The 21,660-nt window shown below is 34.8% G+C and overlaps 1 protein-coding gene across 3 annotated transcripts in view; it reads left to right on the top strand.

Moving 5' to 3' along the window:
• Positions 1–21,660, top strand: part of LOC150093162 (uncharacterized) — a 164,587-nt gene that overhangs the window by 91,452 nt on the left and 51,475 nt on the right. For all 3 annotated transcript variants that reach the window (XM_090413595.1, XM_090413596.1, XM_090413594.1), the window contains one exon: positions 11,314–11,363. In XM_090413595.1, the coding sequence (XP_090269721.1) occupies positions 11,314–11,363 (50 nt within the window). The remainder of the gene's footprint in view (positions 1–11,313; positions 11,364–21,660) is intronic.

The following is a 21,660-nucleotide window of genomic DNA, read 5'->3' as shown; positions in this document are numbered from 1 at the left end:
GTGAGTAGACGTTGCATTATTCCTAAATAATAACCGTTCACTGTGGTGCACAGTGAACGGTTACATTCCAGTAGCGTTGAAAAAAACAGGGAAAAAAAAACAGTGACCATTGTCTTGATATGTGATTTTTACAACCTGGCTTTCTTCCACCAGAGAGAAGACGTTACATGCCATTCTGTGCTTTGGTGTTTCAATTCTAGATCAAACTGAAAACACCAACTGACAGTTCTTCGCAACGCATCATGATCTTGATCAACTTCATGGATGAAATTTTGATAACATGCGACATGGTGCTCTCTCTGTTAGTGTGTCAATGTTTGCAGCACAAATCTCGAACAAATCTTCTTGTACAAATCTCTAAGATTAATCTGGCCATTTCCTTACCTACACCAAGCTGTCCAGCAAGTAGCCTAGTGGTTTTTCACTTGGCACGGGCAACAATTTCCCTAGTTTTCATCACATTTTCATTTGCTTGTGTAGAAACTGGCCGTTCACAGTGTGGTTCAACCTCCAGAGACTCGCTTCCCTCTTTAAACATTGAAAACCAGTGGAACACCCATGTACAGCTCAGACAGTCATTGCTGTAAACATTTTTAGGCCTCAGTACACTTCTGTAGCAATTTTTTCTAATTTACAGTAAAATTTTATCACAGCTCTTTGCTCCATGGCACAACTTCTAACACACTCTTACTTCAATGGTTGCCACGTGAAAACTGCTCTGTCACCTGACTCGAAAGTTGCACCTTCAATTACAACATACTCTAGCAGTCATAACTATAAACAGATCTGTTACTTTTATTCAAAGGACTGTCCTATAAAAAAATCAATCTCATTGCTTAATGGGCATAGATATAAGTGTAGATTTAATGATGACATCAAGAATTGGTAAAACAATTTGAAATTACAGATATTACTAAATGTCAGTACTAATTGGAATGTTAAGGTAAGTTAAGAAAGAAACATAGCTCAAACACTTAAGAGGGAAAAGACAAATAAGACAGTAATAAGTGAAACTAAAACCACAAATTAAAGAGAACTATCAAAATGGAAGATGATATAATGATATACAGTAGTGTAGAGAAGAATAAAAGAGCAAGTTATGGTGTAGTTGTAATGATAGCTCAAAAGAAGATGAATTAAGAGCTACAGTTTTTAAGAGACTACTTGAATAATGGGAATATATGCCATAGAAGAAGGAAGGAAAGAAGAAAATGAAACATTTCACAATGATTTAGAAAAGTTGAGACATAACAAAAATGATAATTGCAGAAAACTAATGCTAGTGGGTAGCCAAAGCATGCATAGATTGTAAGCAAATACAGAGATATGCATCTCTGCATTTGCTCAATACAGGCTTGATACTCATCTCAAATTTTTTTCTCTTCTGACATAAATGAAGAATGGACATATATATACAAATTAATAAAACTTACAGTAGAGGAAGTTCTCAGTACAAGAACAAAATTTTCTAAAAATTTGGAATAGTGAAATAGCTAGAAGAAAAACCTTATAAATGACATTTGTAGAAACAAACGTCTAAATCATTATATATGTATAGAACTAAAAAGTATTGCCAAAAATATAAGGAAGTTTATCAGGATTCTTACGATAGATTCATTGTTAAAATTGAAAATGTTCATCGGAATATATCTTATAAATTAGTGAAATATTTGAACAAACCAGGAAAATGTGTAGCAGAAATTTCAGGAATCTCAAAAGAAGATAAGGAAACTGAAAATATAAATTATGTAGGAATAGATTTATTGGAGATGGTGGACTTTGAGGCTTTATCTACAAAAAAAAAAAAAAAAGTAAGCAGAAGGAGGGAGGAATGGAATTACATCAGAGTTATAGTGATATCCCTTTTAAAATAAGATTCTTGAATCTGTAAGTTAGATTACTTACATTATACCTGAAAAATGGCGGGGAGCTAAAATATCGGTTTTTAAAACAAGTTTCTGTGAAAATTATAGGGGTATTTGTTTATTAAATAAGTTTATAAATTATCCAGTAAGATTTTAAATAAAACTTACCTCTGTTGCTGATAGTTTATTATTATAGGAATGGGCAAGATTAAAGAAAGGTAAAAGCAGCATTGGCAATGTATTTACACAAAAACAAATCTCAGAAGAAAGATGGGAATTTAATTTACAGAGCCACTCCATTGTAGATTTATGAAAAAGCCTTGGAGACAAATTCTTCTTCTGTCAATGCATTGTCTACTGGCCAGTTCCTAGCCTCACACCATTTCTTTAAGGGTTTTCCTGTTTCTTTTTTTCTTTTTTGTTTATATTTTAATATCCTTTTTGAGTATATTCAGTTACATTATATTCACATGTTGAATTTGTTTGTTTCTATAATGTCTGTGTAAAATTTTTTTTTTTTTTTTTTTTTTTTCCCCATCTAGTTTAAGAATTATTATTATTCATGACACCTCCAAGGAGTCTGACCCATTGCGGGAGGACACCCACTGTACAACTCTCTGTCTCCCTCACTACCGAACCTCTACTACCAATCATCTACATCAATGCCATCTACTGGCTACCACCACCACAACTAGTATGTTTTGTTTTTGTCTGTATGCTTAAAAACCCGGAGAAAAAACCCTGCTACCTTCGCAGGAGATCGGCTAACTCACCTTATAAAAAGTACATATAAAGATTCCTCCCATCACAACGGGAATCGAACTTAGCCTTTTCTAATCGAAGTGCGCAACGTACCGTCGTTCTTCCAATTGCGCTATGGAGGTGCTAACCTGTTCTTTTTAAAAATTTCATTTCTGCTCATTTTATTCTTTGTTGGTATTTTTTCCATAGTCCACATTTGCAATTTGACAAAAATGTCAAATATTCTTAATTTTTTTTCTTTGTCTAAATTTGGTTCATCATCATCATCAAATTCCTGACATGTACCCTCAAGGGGTGTACAGGATATGATAGTACTACATGAAAAATTTGCATCATTACTAACTTCCTATCTACAATGTTACTCCAAATCAGTCTGTTACTTTTCAAGACTCCAACATTATCAGACCTTATATTTCTATCGTCTAAAGCACTTTATACCGTATCAATCCACCTATATCTCGGTCTTCCTCTGGGTCGTTTTCCTGCCAACCTGGCGGAGAACACTTGTTTTGCTAATCTTTCCTCTCCCATTCTGTTTAAGTGACCATACCACCTGAGATTAGCTCTGCTAACGCATTCCTGGATGCTGATAATGTCGCGTTCTTTCCTAATATCCTCGTTTTTAATATGATATCGCCATTCATACCATCTGTTCACGCCTCTAATCTTTCTCAGGACTCTCATATCTGCAGTCTCTAGTCATTGGTCAAGTGTTTTACTTCTGACCCAGCTCTCAGATCCATAAGTTAAAACTGGTTTGAACACTATCTTGTATACAGCTAATTTAGTGTTCCGACTCATTTCTCTCTTATTTCATATGAATTTATTCAATTGACTGCCTACAATACCAGCTTTGTTGATTCTGTTGTCTATTTCCATATTTAATTTACCATCTTCAGTAAAAATCGTGCCTAAGTAGCTGAAATGTTTTACTTGCTCCACAGGTTCTCCATTCACAACACAGTTGACATTTTCAACAATTCTACCTATTTTCAATGTCTTTGTCTTTTTAATGCTGACCTTCATACCATATCTGTTACAACAGTTATTCAATTTAGTCAGGGAATCTTGTAGTGGATTTATTTAGAAGTACAACAACATCTGCATAAAGCAAAGAGCTGACATTAACATCTCCAATTCTGATATCATGTTTAATACCACTTTCCTTCATAATGTGATCCACATAGATAATGAATAACAGAGGGAATAATGTACATCCTTGTCTCACACCAAATTTAACATTAAACCATCTTCCTGTACTTCCTTCAATTCTGACTGCTGACTTACAACTCAAATAAAGACTAAGTATTGCTTGATATAATGCCCCATCGACACCATATAACTGTAGTGTATTGAATAGCTTCTCTCTTGGCACCTTGTCATATGCCTTTTCCAGATCGACAAAACTTAAATACAGATCTTTGTTATATTCCCATGCTTTCTCAACTATTTGTCAAGTGAAGATCCGATCCTGACAGCCACTATTTGGCCTGAATCCAGCTTGTTTTTCAAACTTTTCTTCAAACCAAGCTTTTCTTCCACAATTCTTCTCAACCGTTTCTCAAGTATACTTGCATAGATCTTGCCAGGAACACTCAGTGGGGAAATACCTATGTAATTCTCACATTCAGTTTTGTTTTCCTTTTTATATATGGGTACTATGAGAGCTCTACTCCAGTCATTCGTCCCTCTGTCCAAGCTTTCTGAGCTATGCAGTGCAGCCACTGTAAGACTTTTATACCACCATACTTCAGCATTTCTGTCGAATATCATCTACTCCTGCTGCCTTTCCACATTTTAAGCCTTTGATGGCTTTTTCTACTTGAAGTATGGATATGTATTCCTGACTGCATGCCTGGTCAGTGTTTTTTACCACTGTGCTGTCATCACTGCTTGTTTCATTTAGTAATTTTTCGAAGTAATTACTCCATACTTCAAGGATATCTTTTTCTCCTGTTTTCATGTCACCTTTATCATCTCTAACTCCTTTTACAGCACTCTTTCCTCCATTCCTAATCTTCTTCAAAAATTATCTTGGTCTGGTACTGTCCATCTCCATTATCTCCTGGGGCTGTAATTGGCATGTATTCTTCTGGCCAATTTGCATGTCTTGTGGAATGGAAAAACCTGAGTTTCTGGTGAATAAAAATCTTTTCACTTCTGCATGAGACTGCCCATATCACCTTCAATTGAAAAGCACTGACAGGATTTGAACTTGAGTCTTTCCAGATCAAAGGGCATTGTCGATACTGAGTGAGCTACGGAGGCTCTCAGATTGTATTCTCTTCTAATTTTCTTTGGTGCAGTTTCTAATATTTTTTTTATGTAACAATTTTATTTTAAAAATACCCTTCACTATTTTTATTTTACTTTATCTTCAGCCTTTTTTGGAGTTACTAACATGTTTCTAAGTAACTGCATAGTTGGTATCTAAATTTGTATTTTATACCTAAAGAAGGAATTATTAAATGGGACAAAATATTAATCTTAGGCCATTCTTTTGGTTTGTTACTTATTATTGCATTTAGATTGTGATATAAGTATATGGTTGTGTTTATTTCTGTTAATTAACATCTGACCTCCAAAGAGTCAAAAGGCTTGTCGTGGGAGGTCTATACTCTCTTGTGCCAAAAGATCATCAGCCATGTCTTGAACCCATTCACAGTTTCCATATTCACCACACTTTTAGGTGATGCATTCACTCACCAATCACACTTCATTTCCATGCTCACACACTCATTATACTTCCACAGATGGTCTTTAGTTCTACCCTTGGCTTGCCTCTACTCTATGAAATATCTCCTCCACATTAATCTGAAAACAATCTCTCACCAACTTATGTCTCCATCATATCCCCTCCTATTCTTTTTACAAGGCTCTGTAAGTTGCATTCTCTCAGTCTCTTTTCATACATAACATTCCATAGACCTGACACTTAGTAAACCTTCTCTGGATCACTCCAGTACATCCTCATCTGAAAACCAAGCGACCAAATTTGTGTACAGTAGTACATATGTAGCCTGATCAAAGCATTATACAAGGGAACCATAACTTCTTTGCTTCTGCATGTCAATATCCTCATTATTAAAACTGTAAGAACATCCATTGGGATGTTCTTACAATTTTAGCAATGTGACCCTAAACTTCAAGTCTGTCCACCATCACTCCCAGATCTCTCATCTCCTGCATCCAACCCTGCCTACCATATTTTAAAACCTTGCACTTTGTAACATTAAACTAATATCTCCACGCATTTGCCCAGTCACATAGTCTGTTGAGATTCTCCTGCAAGGCCATAACCTTTATTGCTACCCAGCTTTGCATCATCAGCAAACAGCCGCACATCTCCAGTTAGCCAGTTTCAATGTCATTAACATACAAGTTATACAATAATGATCCCAAACCAAATCACTGCCACCCCCACTAGTGACCTTCTTTTGGGACACCACTTCTCCATACACAACCTGCTAATATCTGTCTAATAACCAATCAGCTATCCAACCCCTAGTCTGTTATCTAATCTTATCTGTTTCAATTTGGTTACTAGCTTGTCATGTGGTAGTCTATCAAAGACCTTTTGAAAAATTCAAGTACACCACTGTATATGCATCTCCTTATCAAGTGAATTTTGTCACCTTGTTATAATATGTAATCAGATTGCTGAAACATGACTTCTCCATAACAAATCCATATTGACCATCATAAAGAATACTGTTATTATCAATCCACTTCTGAATCCTAGTCCTCACCAACTTCTCTAACACCTTGACAACAACCCCAGAGACACATATTGGCCTATAATTTGTAGTGTCAGTCTTATCCCCCCTCCTTTGGGACTTGCCCTATTGCAAGACTCTTGTTAAACAGGTGTGTCAAAGGTGCCATTAATTCCATAAAGCATTCTTTCCAGACACATGGTGATATACTTCCCGCTCATTCACTATTGGTCCCTCCTTCACCCTACCCTCTACACTCCAGCTTCTCCTGATGTTGCCTTCACACAGATGAAATACACTCATAAACTGATCATTGAATACTTGAACTATATCCTCTGCATTGGTTACCGGTCTTTAATTGTCATTAACTAGCATCATCGTCCCATTGTCATTTTTTCTTTCACTTGCCACATATAAAAAGAACTCACTAGGATTTTTCTTAGCTTGATTGGCTAATTTCTTCTCATACTGCACTTTTGATGCATTTTCCAGATTCTCCCAAGTCACCTTCCTGGCCTGCTCTTTGTATTCTTCATGCAACTGATTATTACTAACTTTCATCTTGTATTGCCTCCAGAGTGCCTGCTTCTTCTGATTTCACACTTAATCACTTCATTCATCTGTTTTACTCCTGCCTTGTGCAGGGCCGTCTTAATAAAGGCATGGGCACACTGGGCAGTTGCCCAGGGGCCCCATGCTGCCATATTGTTCATAAGAGATCTCTTGGCAGAGTATATAAATGACTCGACCTCTCACTGGAACAGTGAGTTATGAAAGAGAACTGGAGAAGGCGCACAATACATCAATAACTAAATACTTTTCATACTATACTATAAATAAAATTTTTAAAAAAATATTTTTTTTCCAGGTGGATAACCCTTTGAACAGAAATGAAGCATACTTTTATGAGTGGAGCACAGAATTTGCTCAGGAGTACAATACTGTTAAGATGGTACTGGTCTTCTGTAGCCTTTGGAATACACTCAGCCATTGCTGCTGTTAAATAGCTCTTGATCAATGCCCATACAGCATCTGCCACCTTCACACTCAACTCCTCTTCCACATTATACCTTCCGGTTGTCTCTTAAGCTTTCCATAATCACCAGCTTTGTAGTTCCACATATATTTCTTCTTTATAAAGTTCTTATGTGACTGGCTTAAGATTCCTTAAGAACTCAAATTCATTCTCCTTATTCCCTGACACTATCTCTTCATTCCAATCAGGATTGCCATAATTGAAATCACTCACAATTGATTATCCTTTGCTTGCTCACTAAGCCAAGTCACCTATACATTTCTTTGTCTTCACATTCCCTCGTCTGTAGCAACATCACATCAAATATCCCATTCTACCAACTTCCACTTCATACCATACGTCTTCAAAACCACTGCCACTTCATGAAAAATATACCCCTTCATTTCTATTCCCGTCAAGGTATCATTCTCATCCAACCATGTTTCACTTATTCCAACTTATTTGGCATAAACTCAATCAATACAACAATTTCATCTTCCTTATTTCTGATACTCCTGGCATTTGTAAATAAGCATAACAATTCATTTCTTGGTCTGTGACCAGTCATACTCATGCTGCCCCGATCTGTGATTTCTTCTCCCCTTCTGCCAAACATACTGTTCTGTCGGAAAAAGAGCTGACTCACTATTTGTAAGCCATCTTGTTTCCGACCCAACACACAATGACGATTAGACCTAAGGATAAGGACATGCTTATGCCTCCAGAGACAGGGCTAAGAGAGTGTTGTATATATGTTCACTCAAAAGTATATCAAACTGACTGAGATTGTTAATATTAAATAAACTTAGGAAATCTGTATTTAGAATTGATAATGTCTGTGTAAAATAAGCAAAGGGAAATTGTGTCTCAGGACCGAAATTGTTATCATTAAATGTGCATAAGAGATCTATGTATTAGAACCATGTCAAAACAGTTCGGAGTTGGGGTGACCAATCGGCTGTGTCTAAGAGTATGATGTAGTCACCGAGAGAGGGCGCTCGCATTTGTAATATAAGGTGCGGCACAAGACTCAAACATTCTCTCGTTTTCTGTTCCTGTGTTCCCGTCCAATCCTGGATAGCTACGGAAGCTTGTCGCCGGTGCCCAGCAACAATCTCCCAGTTGCTGTTGTACCGAGTCGAATAAAGCCACCAAAGGAATGAAGTCAGAATTATAGTAGAGAGCCGTTGGTAAGCTGTACCAACGTGAAGTCAGCAAAGGGCAACCTTCGAAGATAGTGGAAGTAAGTTGCTGATGCCACAGAAACACGTGGTGAGAAAATACGGAAGTGAAAGCGTGGAGGGAAGTCACAGAAACTCCATGAAAAGAACAAGATGGTAATGTACAATTTTTCATACTCATTATAGAATTGTAATCGTAAAAGGAATAGGAGCCAAGGATTTAAGGAGCTCCACACATTAACTTACCCATAGTGCCTAAAAGACTGCTTGGACTGATCTGTCTGTGTCAAATAAACTGGTGCCACTCTAAGCTTGTATTGAGAAAGGAACCTAACCTTTTGAACTGTTTGTCAGGAAGAAGCTATATGATATAATGTTAGATATTAGCCTGAATTTTAATTAAATTGTGGGGGGATAGAGCTTGAGCATGAATTAGAATATTTTTCCATGTTAAAATATAAGACGGAATGCGTCTGATATACTTTGTATAAAGATTGTGTATAATTGTGCTTAGAAAATGAGCACTGAGTAACCCTGTATGGAATAATCGAGTCTGAACATAATATAACAGAGATATAAGATTATTTCATTTAAACATAAGAATTGAAATTTTGGATATCTTAACCTAAAAGGGGGGGGGGGGGTTCAGACTCTCTAGCATTGAAATTATTACTTAAAGTGTATCTATGCAAGTGTTTATAATAAATGTATTTCTTTATAACAAAGTTCATGAGTCTGTTGTCTCTGAGATTGAATTACCACTTATAAAACTTTCGGACCTGTATGAGTGAAAGGGGAAGCAATTTACGTAAGAAAGAAAAGGGGGGGGCACAACTGCACATCATGTGATCCCTTTGTTTAGCGTTATTTATTTGAGTATCAGAATTTGGTTGCTGGCTGACGCAGTCGTTCTAAACAAATATAAATTTGTCGGCAATGAAATAACTGATATGCATGAGTGATAAATAATAGTTATATAGAATAACATAAGAATAAAAGTAAAATGGCACGCGGCGGGGATGTAACAATACTGTTCAATTCCTGTGTTGACCATTCACATACATGCTTTCATTACTACTTTCAGAATCCATGTTTCCCTGATTCACTTGCATTCCTGTTCTCACATTCTCTTCTCCATTCATAATCATGTTAGTCTCACCTAGTCCATTCTCCTGCTCATTCACATCATCTTAGACCTCCACTGATACCTTGTTTGCATCACTCATTACACTTCCAGCAGCAATCTTTCCAAATGACTCATTCCAAAACCATTCAGATGCAGTCCATCACTCTTATGCAGTTCCATTCCTCTCTCAAACTCATCCCACACATTCACAAACTGTACTCCTCCTTTTTCTTTGCACATTTCTGCTAACATTCCATTCAAGATCTTTGCGCTCCTCTGCAACTCATCATTGTCATACTTGGACAACACACTAACTACCCTTTCTGTCACACTTATTGTCTGCTACTCTCCTCAGTGATATTCTAATATCCAATCTCAGATTCTCCCTATGTCCAACTAAATCATTCATCACAACCACTAGCTCCCTCACACACTTGCTTCTCATATCTAGTACCTCAATAACTGTTCATTCACCCTCCTGGAAAACATAGCTTGTGCACCCTCTCATCCATGATACTTTTTATGATCGATCCACATAGTGCTGTTCTTGAGTCATTTGCTACCTCTTTCCCTCCACTATCTTTCATTTATTCTTTCACACTCTTCCATTCATATCCACCATACATCTAATTTTTCATTCCTCACTTAATCATTTCATTCTTCAACTCTTGCCAGTCAGGCACACTTCTGCTTCCATAATTATGCATGGTTTTCTTTTTTAATCATTCCCATATTCACAATCACATTCTCACACTCAGTCTTCTGGCTATCATTCTTAGTCTTACATCCATCACTACCTTTTGCTTGGTATTCTTCACTTCTGGTTCCTGACTTTCACTCAAATCACTGCAATCCATTAACACATCACATTTTCTATAGACTTTGACTTGTCTTAGTTTGTTGAGAGATTAAACAGAAGTGAGAGTCTGTAGGACTCTCATTTCTGTTTAATCTCTCAACAAACACATCTGTTGGGCTGTTTGCATCAAGCAGGTGTGCTAGTTAGCCATTAGTGGCATGCATCCTGATTTACTAATGTAGCATTAGTAAATCAGGATGCATATCCTTTGAAAAAATTGTGCTCTTCAGTTATGGGATATAAACTTATCAAAGTCGACTGTTCCTCTCTATAAGTAATTTAGTCATGAAGATATTAATGTAAACATCTTTTCTTACACTAGGTAAAATATGAATGAAACAAGGATATAATTTATCCTTGTGTATATTGACTTATTTATTAATCCTAATTGCTCACTATTCTTACAACATGCTGTGTGTGTGTGTGTGTGTGTGTGTGTGTGTGTGTGTGTGTGTGTGTGTGTGTGTGTGTGTGTGTGTGTGTCATGCTTGGTCTTCCTTGCTTTGTATTGCTTGGCTCTTCCCCCCCCCCCCCCTTTACTCTCACATATTTAGTAAAAACATAATAAATGTTATAAAAGTATCTGGTAGACTGTTTTCTTTCTATCAATCAAATGGCAATAGCTACTAGATATTAATGCATTGTAGAAAATCAACTAAATAATTAGGAAATGGAGAGAATGCATTCTTTCCCTCTCTTGGACTGATAATTCTCAAGACAGGTCATAAGTTTTAATGATGAAGAAATTAAGAATGTGAAAATAACTTTTTTTTGTCTCTTTCATTTCAGCCTCATATGGAACACCACTGGCCCCACCACTTCCATATGGTGCAGTTAGTGTAAGTATTGTATTTTTTCCCATACTTTTTGAAAGCATATTAATTACATTCATGTTTTGATGCTTTCTAAATATCATAATTTTAAATTTTTGAATTATTGGTAAATGGATATGCAAATAATTGTGTAGAGTATATGTACTTTTAGCACTTACTATTATTTGATATCCAAGCAGAACACTTCTGAAATCAAAAATAATTTGCTTCAGTGTGCATAGAGAAATCTTAGATGTGTAAACCAGGAAATTACTGAAGAGAAGTGCATTGTAATAGTTTTTGAAAATATTTACCTCTAGACAAAGCACATATTCACAGCTGAATGTGGCTGACACAATCAGCTTGACATCGCCATCATGGAATATTTCATTTACTAGCAGTGAAGAACACATATCTAGAAAGCTGAAAAGGAAGCCAGAATATTGAGAGAGGTAAATTTAAGTACGGAATAATTTGGATCTGGAATTTTCATTAAGCAAATTTAAGGAATTAAAACTGAGCTTTTATTTAAGAAGTGCACAGACATATAGTCTGCTAACAGAAAATGATATATTTCAATATTTTCAAGCTAATTCTTATAGGAATTTGTTCATTTAAATTAAAAGGAACTGTTGATAATTCCTGCAGTGATTTGAACAGAAGAAATTAATATGTACTTCCATTATGTTATGTGAGAATTTGTATTCTTTATTTTGTAATGGAAGCAGTTTGTCTGAATTTTCTCTCATCTACTGATTGCCTACTTACCTTGTAGTCTGAGTGTAGAACAGGCAATTGATGTAAATATTTGGTCTGTTTAATTCACTTAGGACTGCTGAAAGTTTATTTCTAGTTGTTTTCAAGTGTAGCCTGGTGGATTAATGTGATGTGACCGACTTGGATAAGTTTGTTAAAATTTTTAGTTTTAACAAAAATTACACACTATAAATTGTTTGTATAATTTATAGTGTTTGTGAGTGATATAATATTTTAATTCTTGATATAAAGATTTGACACTTGGATAAAGGATTGTTGTTGTTGTTGTCTAGTCCATTGAAGAGTTTCTAGATCTGTGGATCTGTAGAGCTGCTTTGGCAATTGTTGAACTTTGATGGAGTAGAACTTTTCTCTAGGGTAATTTCAACTTTCTGTAGAGCAGAGCAATTGCTGGACAAGAATAAATATGGACAGGTGTTAGTTCAACTCCTGGACAGTTTTTGCATGTTTCGTAGCTCCTACTACCATCTGGCTGAATTTTCATGTTTTTAAAATGTTCCCTCCTTAGGCTGGTGATGACTGTGGTTATTTCTCTATTTTCATTAATTTCACTGATTTCATTCTTCTTGATAGTTTGTTTTACCAATCTTATTTTGGTGATAGCATTAGCATCAGTTAGTGATAGTGGGTGTAATATTTAAGGTAAGTATCTTGCTTCTTTGGCTAGTCAGTCTGCTCTTTCATTGCCTTCAATATTTACATGGGCTGGTATCCATTGCAGTCTGCAGTTCTTATTTTTCAAATTTAAAGTAGTTAGTATTTCATGAATTTCCTGTGTGAGATTTGTTTTTCCATTTTTTAATGCCTCAAGTGCAGATTTTGAGTCACTGTAGATGGTTATTCTTTCTGTAATGTTTATTACTGGATTTGAGAGATAGAATTTGAGAACTCTTTGTATGGCTGTTAATTCAGGATAAAGGATTAAACTATGAATATAATTTCTTGGCATCTTTAATTTATAGATTTGCCTTTGTATGTTATGTATATGATAACTGTAAATAATCATCATCGAATTCCTGCCACGTATCCTCAAGGGGTGTATGGGGTATGATAGTACTACATGAAAAAATTACATCATTACTAACTTCCTATCTACAATTTTCCTCCAAATCAGTCTGTTACTTGTCAAGACTCTAACATTATCAGATCTTATATTTCTATCGTCTAAGGCACTTTTTACGTATCAATCCACCTGTATCTTGGTCTTCCTCTGGGTCTTTTTCCTGCCAACCTAGCAAAGAATACTTGTTTTGCTAATCTTTCCTTGCCCATTCTGTTTAAGCGACCATACCACCTGAGATTAGCTCTGCTAACACATTCCTGGATGCTGATGATGTCAAGTTCTTTCCTAATATCCTCATTTTTAATATGATATTGCTATTGATGGCATCAATAGCAATATCATAATGTTCGTGCCCTTAATCTTTCTCAATACTCATATCTGCAGTGTCTAGTCTTTGGTCAATTGTTTTACTTCTGACCCAGCTCTCAGATCCATAAGTTAAAACTGGTTTGAACACTGTCTTGTATACAGACAATTTAGTGTTCTGACTAATTTCTCTCTTATTCCTCATTAATTTATTCAATTGACTTCCTACCATACCAGTTTTGTTGATTCTGTTGTTTATTTCCATATTTAATTTACCATCTTCACTAAAAACAGTGCCTAAGTAGCTGAAAGGTTTTACTTGTTCCACAGGTTCTCCATTCACGACGCAGTTGACATTTTCAGTGATTCTGCTTATTTTCATTGTCTTTGTGTTGTTATTGCTGACCTTTATACCATGTCTATTACAACAGTTAGTCAATTTAGTCAGGGAATCTTGCAGACTTGTAGCAGATTTATTTAGAAGTATAACATTAACTGTAAATAATAGATTTATTAAATGCTTTGTTATACTTAGAATAATCACTGACTTCATCTGTAATATACAGTTAAGTTTTCTTCAAATTGAATTAATACTTGAGTCTGAGATCAGTAGTAGCATTTCATAGGAGATGACCTGTTGGCCTTTCAGCAGTTATGATGATTGAATACCATAATGAAAACATTCATTTTCATTATCATATAAGAAACTTTACAGCAGTCAGTTTCAAAACAAAGGCTTTATTTACTACAACTCAAAAGAGAGCAGTATTTAAGGCCTTAATAAAAGCAGTCCTCTTCTTATAATACATTTTCCCACACCTGTTTGAGAATTCTACTTTCATCACAGGAGTTTTTTTGTTTTCAGCAGTTTTTCTATCTTATCAATAATAGATATCCCACGTGCTACTATTTTGCTAGAGATCAACAGATGTAGTCCTCTTCTTGTAATAGATAGGATTCATTTTTATTCAGGAAGAGATAAATTTTGACTCGCTGTTTATTCTTTTCCAAGAATGAAATGAAAATGCCTCTGTATAGTGAAAAACACCCTTCTCCAACAGATACCATACTACAAAAGTAAGAAAAACAATTAGTTTTATTGTATCACTAAATACAGTACAGAGACACATTAGTCTTATTATTATTATTATATGACACCACCAAGGAGCTCAAAGATGCACTGCAGGAGGGCACTCACTCATCACCACTATACACATCTCATTGTCTCCCCTACTACTTAATTCCACTACAATGCCCAACTGTCATCAGTGTCATTCATCACCACCAGCAGTATTTTTTGCAATGGAGAATCCTTCTCCATGCTTGCTGTGCAAGCTCATTAATTGAGAAAGAAGTAATATTTATTTGTTAATAAATTCATGCATATATAAGCATTCCATTTAGGATTTTATTTTTGTAGACAGAAGACATTTTAAGCTTGCACGGCAATAATTGAGCTTTGCGTTGTGTATCGAAGGACAATGCTAGTCAAGCTACCTTGGCTTGCTCGGTTGTGGGAGCATCCAGGTCCTCACTTCAGCACTCTGATTTCATGCACGCGCATAGCCATTTCCACTCCCTCCACGTCATCTCACCCTGTTGCTTAAACATGGGTGAGATGACGTGGTCAAAGTAGCTCTAGCCAGTGAGCTTCAACCAGCCTTTACAAGTGTGCGTGTTGCTTGGGAAAATTAAGTTACAACCAACTTTTTATGGCGATGTTATTGACCAGTTCATAAAGAAGAACTGTGGGGTAGAATTTGTATTCAATAGCTAAATTGAAAAAGATAGAATATCATTTGTAAAATAAATGTTGTATTTGTATTAACTGTGATTAACTGTGCATAAATTTCTAAATACAGATAACCCTCCTATAATGCAGTACTGATACAACGCCTGCTAAAATTGTAGTAACCCTTGTTGAACGCACTCTTATACAACGTGGTTTCAATATAACGCGGTCTGCAAATTGTAGTAGTCCTTTATCTTTTCATGTTTTTCACCGCTTGACTTAAAAATCAAATTTTTATCTTTGTTAAATTTGTGTCTGCCTGTATCCCACATGTAATTATAAGTAGCGAATTTATATTAGGGGAAATACCGTATAAAATGTTTATTGTTGAAAATTGTCCTCGTTTCTGCCAGGAAAGTGCATTAAAAATCAAAGGTGTGTTCATCTCAAACTGAGCACTTTATTTTCTGGTGAGTTACATACAATATGTAATGCTTGCTTTTTTGTGTAAAAAATTATTTTTATAGTAATGGCCACATCAAGAATGTGGAAATATTCCGGAGGTTGTTGAAGAAGCTTAGGAATGGAGGAAAGAGTGCTGTAAAACGAGTTAAAGATGATAAAGGTGACATGAAAACGGAAGAAAAAGACATCCTTGAAGTATGGAGTAATTACTTTGAAAAACTGCTAAATGAAACGAGCAGTGATGACAGCACAGTGGTAAAAAAACACTGACCAGGCATGCGGTCAGGAATACATATCCATACTTGAAGTAGAAAAAGCCATCAAAGGCTTAAAATGTGGAAAGGCAGCAGGAGTAGATGATATTCGACCAGAAATGCTGAAGTATGGTGGTATAAAAGTCTTACAGTGGCTGCACTGCATAGTTCAGAAAGCCTGGACAGAGGGACGAATTCCCAATAATTGGAGTAGAGCTCTCATAGTACCCATATATCATCATCATATGTATCAAGGATTTAGGCCTGTTCCGGCCTTAGAAGTCATCGTTTAAGAGGACGTCCTGGTTTTCTTTTTCCTAATGGCTTGTACTTTAAGGCTTGTTTTGGTAATCTTTCTGTTTTCATTCTTTGAATGTGTTCCATCCATTTATGTTTATATTTTTTAATTTTTTCTATTACTGGTTCTTGGTTTAATTCTTTCATAATATCTTCGTTTCTTTTGTGATCAAATAGGGTATACTTTGCAGTTTTTCTCATAAACTTCATTTCTGCTGTTGTTAATCTTTGTCTTTTTGTTTTATTGTCCAGATTTCGCTTCCATACATTAAGACCGGTAAGGCTAATGTATTGTATACTTTTAGCCTGGTTTGTTTTTGAACTAGGTTTGGTTTAAATATAGAGTTAATTACACCTGTTATTTTTAAATATTTTGCAATTTTTACGTTTATATCTTTTTCATTTTCATATGTGATCATACATCCTAGGTAGTTAAATGAATTCACCTGTTCTAAGATCTTGTTATCTATTACTATTTTTGTTCTTGCTGGATCTTGTCCTTTAAAGGCCATAGTTTTTGATTTTTCTGTTGATATTATCATACCATAATCTTTGGATATCTCATTTAGATTTAAAATAGCTTAGTGTAAGTTATCTTCCGAATTTGTAATTATTATTTGGTCGTCTGCAAAGAGGAGAGTGTTTAAGTTAACTGTAGGTGAAAGTTTAATTCCTTGGTGTAAATTTTTACTCCATTTTATTATTATTTCATTTAAGTAGATATTAAAAAGAGTTGCTGAGAGGGGACATCCCTGTCGGACCCCTTGGTTTATCTCTCTTGTATATGATAGCTCGTGATTTAATCTTATTTGTATTTGATTATTTTCATACTTGTGATAGCTTTTAGGATATTATTTGGTATTTGTCTTTCTTTTAATATGTTAAATAATATGTTTCTTTTAACTTTGTCAAATGCTTTTTCAAAGTCAATAAATGCAATATGTGTTTCCAAATTATATTCTCTTCTTTTCTCTACTATTAATTTTAGGCAAAAGCTGGGTCTATACATGATCGTCCTTTTCTAAATCCATTCTGTACCTCTAAAATAAAGTTTTCGGAATATTTCATTAGTTTGTTATTTAAGATTCTGCTATATATTTTGTAACAGGAATTTAGTATACTAGTACCCATATATAAAAAGGGAAATAAAACTGCATGTGAGAATTACAGAGGTATTACCTACTAAGTGTTCCTGGCAAGATCTATGCAAGTATACTTGAGAAACGATTAAGAAGAATTGTGGAAGAAAAGCTGGGTGAAGAACAAGCTGGATTCAGGCAAAATAGAGGCTGTCAGGATCAGATTTTCACTTTACAACAAATAGTAAAGAAAGCATGGGAATATAACAAAGATCTGTATTTAAGTTTTGTCGATTTGGAAAAGGCATATGACAAGGTGCCAAGAGAGAAGCTATTCAATACACTACAGTTATATGGTGTCAATGGAGCATTATATCAAGCAATACTTAGTCTTTATTTGAGTTGTAAGTCAGCAGTTAGAATTGAAGGAAGTACAGATCTAGTGTGAGACAAGGATGTACATTATCCCCTCTGTTATTCATTATCTATATGGATCACATTATGAAGGAAAGTGGTATTAAACATGATATCAAAATTGGAGATGTTAATGTCAGCTCTTTGCTTTATGTGGATGATGTTATACTTATCAATAAATCTGCTACAAGTCTGCAAGATTCTCTGACTAAATTGAATAACTGTTGTAATAGATATGGTATGAAGGTCAGCAATAAAATGACAATGAAAATAGGCAGAATCATTGAAAAAATTTTCACCCAGCTTTTCTTCACAGCTGTGTTGTGAATGGAGAACCTGTGGAACAAGTAAACATTTCAGCTACTTAGGCACGATTTTTAGTGAAGATTTAGAATTGTCAGCATCCAGGAATGCATTAGCAGAGCTAATCTCAGGTGGTATGGTCACTTAAACAGAATGGGCGAAGAAAGATTAGCAAAAGAAGTGTTCTCTGCCAGGTTGGCAGGAAAACGACCCAGAGGAAGACCAAGATATAGGTGGATTGATACGGTACAAAGTGCCTTAGACGATAGAAATATAAGATCTGATAATGTTGGAGTCTTGACAGGTAACAGACTGATTTGGAGGAAAATTGTAGATAGGAAGTTAGTAATGATGTAATTTTTTCATGTAGTACTATCATATCCTGTACACCCCTTGAGGGTACATGGCAGGAATTTGATGATGGCCACAAACTGCAACGAAAGGGAAAAACCAACATTGAAAACAAAATTAATTTCTCTCGAAGAAAAATATTCTAAATCTTGGATCAATTGAAAAATGGAGAAAAACCAGGAGTTTTTGCAGGGTCTTTGAATTTAAATGAATCAACGATTCAAACAAAATGAACATAAAATCCGAGAAAGTGTTTATTGCTGGGTCAACGATAAGTGCAAAGCGCGTTGCTCGTGTACGTGATATTTTAATGGAAAAATGGAGAAATCTCTAATGATTTCCATAGAAGATTGCACCTCGAAAGAAAATTCCTATGGATCGAAATCTTATTAAACAAAAAGCTCTCAAAGTTTATAAACATTTATAGTGCAGACCAGGTGTTCAATGCAGATGAATCTGGGTTATATTGGAAAAAAAATGCAAAGACGCACATATTTTGAAAAATGAAAGATCAGCTCCTGGATTCAAAGTTTCCAAAGATAGAATTACTCTACTGTTTTGTAGTAATGCATCAGGTGATTACATGACAAAACCAGTGTTTATTAACCAATCTTCCAATCCTCGTGCTATGAAAGATTAAAATATGCACTATTTTATTTTGCCTAAAACATTTATGCATTATGTGCAATGAAGTTTAAATATACAATTTGTAATTTTTATACTTTTATACTATGTATTTGTTTCATAGTTTGTTTTCTTAACTTACATGAATTACCTGAATTAATAAAAAATATATTTTTTGTTGGATATGTCATTGTTGTTTATATAATTTAAAAAAAAAAAAAATGATTTCGGAAGATAACCCTACTTTTTCTATGTGATCTGAGGCTCTCATAACGTGGCATTTCTGCGGAAATGCCACGTTATGAGATTTCACTTTCCTCATTATTGACAACATATTTTGTAAATACTTGTCTACATACAACACTAACATTTCAAAACTTGACAGATCCACGTTATACGAGGGTTACCTGTATATAGTTTTAAATGGTCAGTAATTCATTATTTCGCTAATCAGACTTCAATCACACCTCTCATTCCCTGAATGATAACAAGAGCAAGCTTGAATTTCAAGACCAGCATTCGCCCCTGATTTTTTTGTATGTAAATTGGGTGTATGTGTGTGTAGGAGGATATATTTTTACCTTCTCCCTCACATGTTGAGTGGTTAAAACTTAAATTCTAAAATAAAAGAAAACACTGAAACTAAGCTCCAACTTTAACTTTGCACACAGCTTCATATCCCATCATATCTTGTATGTAACTTATCTTGCAAATTAACCCAGTAACCATTTACCTATTAAAAGATTGTCTTCACACACCTTATAACCAAAATAAAAATCTTTAATCTACAAATAACAGAAATATACATCAAATTAATACTGAACTATCAGCTTCCCTTCAGTTTTCATAAGCCAACAGTTATTTTATATGGAGACAAAACTTCTGGAATTTTAGTTTCTTGCTTTGCACAGAAATTTTATTCTTTCTTGAATTCACACTGGAGAAAGATTAATGTAAAAACTAAATTGCTGTCTGTGTGAGCAATATAACAATCAAATTCTTCTTGCATCTTAAAATCACAGAACACCAAAGCAAACATACCTTGTCTTCATCCAAGACACTTCTTTAATTTCATTTTATGTATGAGAGTAACAGCAAGTTCCACTATAAACTATATCGTTGCTTTAGAATGAATTAACTATTTATATGAAAGTCTCAACATTCTTCTTGAAACCCTATGAACGGTTTTAACACTTTGGAACAATTCTGCCTTCTGTATGAAAATATCTGAAGAAATAACTAAATCCTAAATAAAACGAACTTTATTGGGCCCATTTTTATATGAACTGAAAATCAGTTCCATTCAGCTTTAACTGAAATAAATCCTATATGGATTAATGACTACTAAAAACTTCACACTTAAATCCTTATACAAGGATATCTCCTCTGTGTCTTCCATTTCTTACTTTTCTTTAATTTCAGTTCAGTCATCGTACGTTGAAGACAGAAACTCCAGATTTTCTCCTTGCTGTGTTCATTTCCTATTTTCCAAACAGTTGAATGTTCAGCAACATTTGATAACATTCTTTTCAATTCCATGCATGCTTGGAAATCAGCTGAGAAACTTCCACTCAAATCCACTATTGTGCACTGCCACTGCACTTGAAATGACTAAGTTCTTTCTTCACAGTGCAGAAAGTTTATTTAATTATTATTTCATAATGAAACAGCCAGAACTTATAAGAGTTCATTTCACAATCTTCTCACACTGATGTAATCTCATTTAATCACTTTCCATAATATAGTAGTGACTTTCACTTTCCTCATTATTGACAACATATTTTGTAAATACTTGTCTACATACAACACTAACATTTCAAAACTTGACAGATCATACAAAGTTACAATTACGCTTTGATATCTAACTACATAAATTTATTTTATATCTAAGCAAGACTTCAGTAGTCAAAAATAATAACGTTGATTAATGTCTTGCTCATGACATACAAAAATAAACATTTAACTGACTGCTTTTATAAAATGCCTTATTACTAGTTTCTTAACTTTAATTCATTTTTATATTTTTAACTTGGGGAGTATTTGAATTTTAATACAGATATCCTACAATGTAATATATTTAGCAACAGTTAGTGATTAGAGATAGTTGGAGTGAAAATAATCCTACATAATCAAAAACACCTCCCTTCCTCCCACAGATAACTATACTGCATACATGCAAGCTAAACAGTTTTGCTGTATCATCAAACACAGTATCAAATACATTACATTAATACATTATCCTAACATCTTTCAAAGTTTCAGTTTTACATGTTGCAATACCTGTTTATAAGGCAGTCACTGGATGTAGAAAGCAAATAAAGATGTATGTGTACTTATGATCAGTTCAAATTGTATTTGAGATTTTCTATATCATTAAGACATTCACAAATACTAATTTTACAAATAAAATTCTACAGAAAAAGTTGCAACTAACATGTTGTATAAACTTTAAAAATGCACCTCCCGATGCAAAAGAAACATAACATATGGCAAAGTGAGTCATTTAGGTAGCAATTCACCATCTAGTTTGAACATGTTTGAGACCTTCCCCACATGCAACCTGCCAGAGTAGACAGCAGGATTATTTGCCAACTGATCAGGAAGCCTTCAGCTGTGTTGCCATCAGATTCAGTGCTACATACTACCTGCTGTACCCTTG

The sequence above is a fragment of the Typopeltis vanoorti genome, chromosome 24 (genome assembly GCF_054136105.1).
Source record: "Typopeltis vanoorti isolate ZY-2024b chromosome 24, IOZ_Tvanoo_1.0, whole genome shotgun sequence".
Classification (NCBI taxonomy): domain Eukaryota; kingdom Metazoa; phylum Arthropoda; class Arachnida; order Uropygi; family Thelyphonidae; genus Typopeltis; species Typopeltis vanoorti.
The sequence above is the reverse complement of the archived record's forward strand: the minus strand, read 5'-3'. Positions and strand labels throughout refer to the sequence as shown.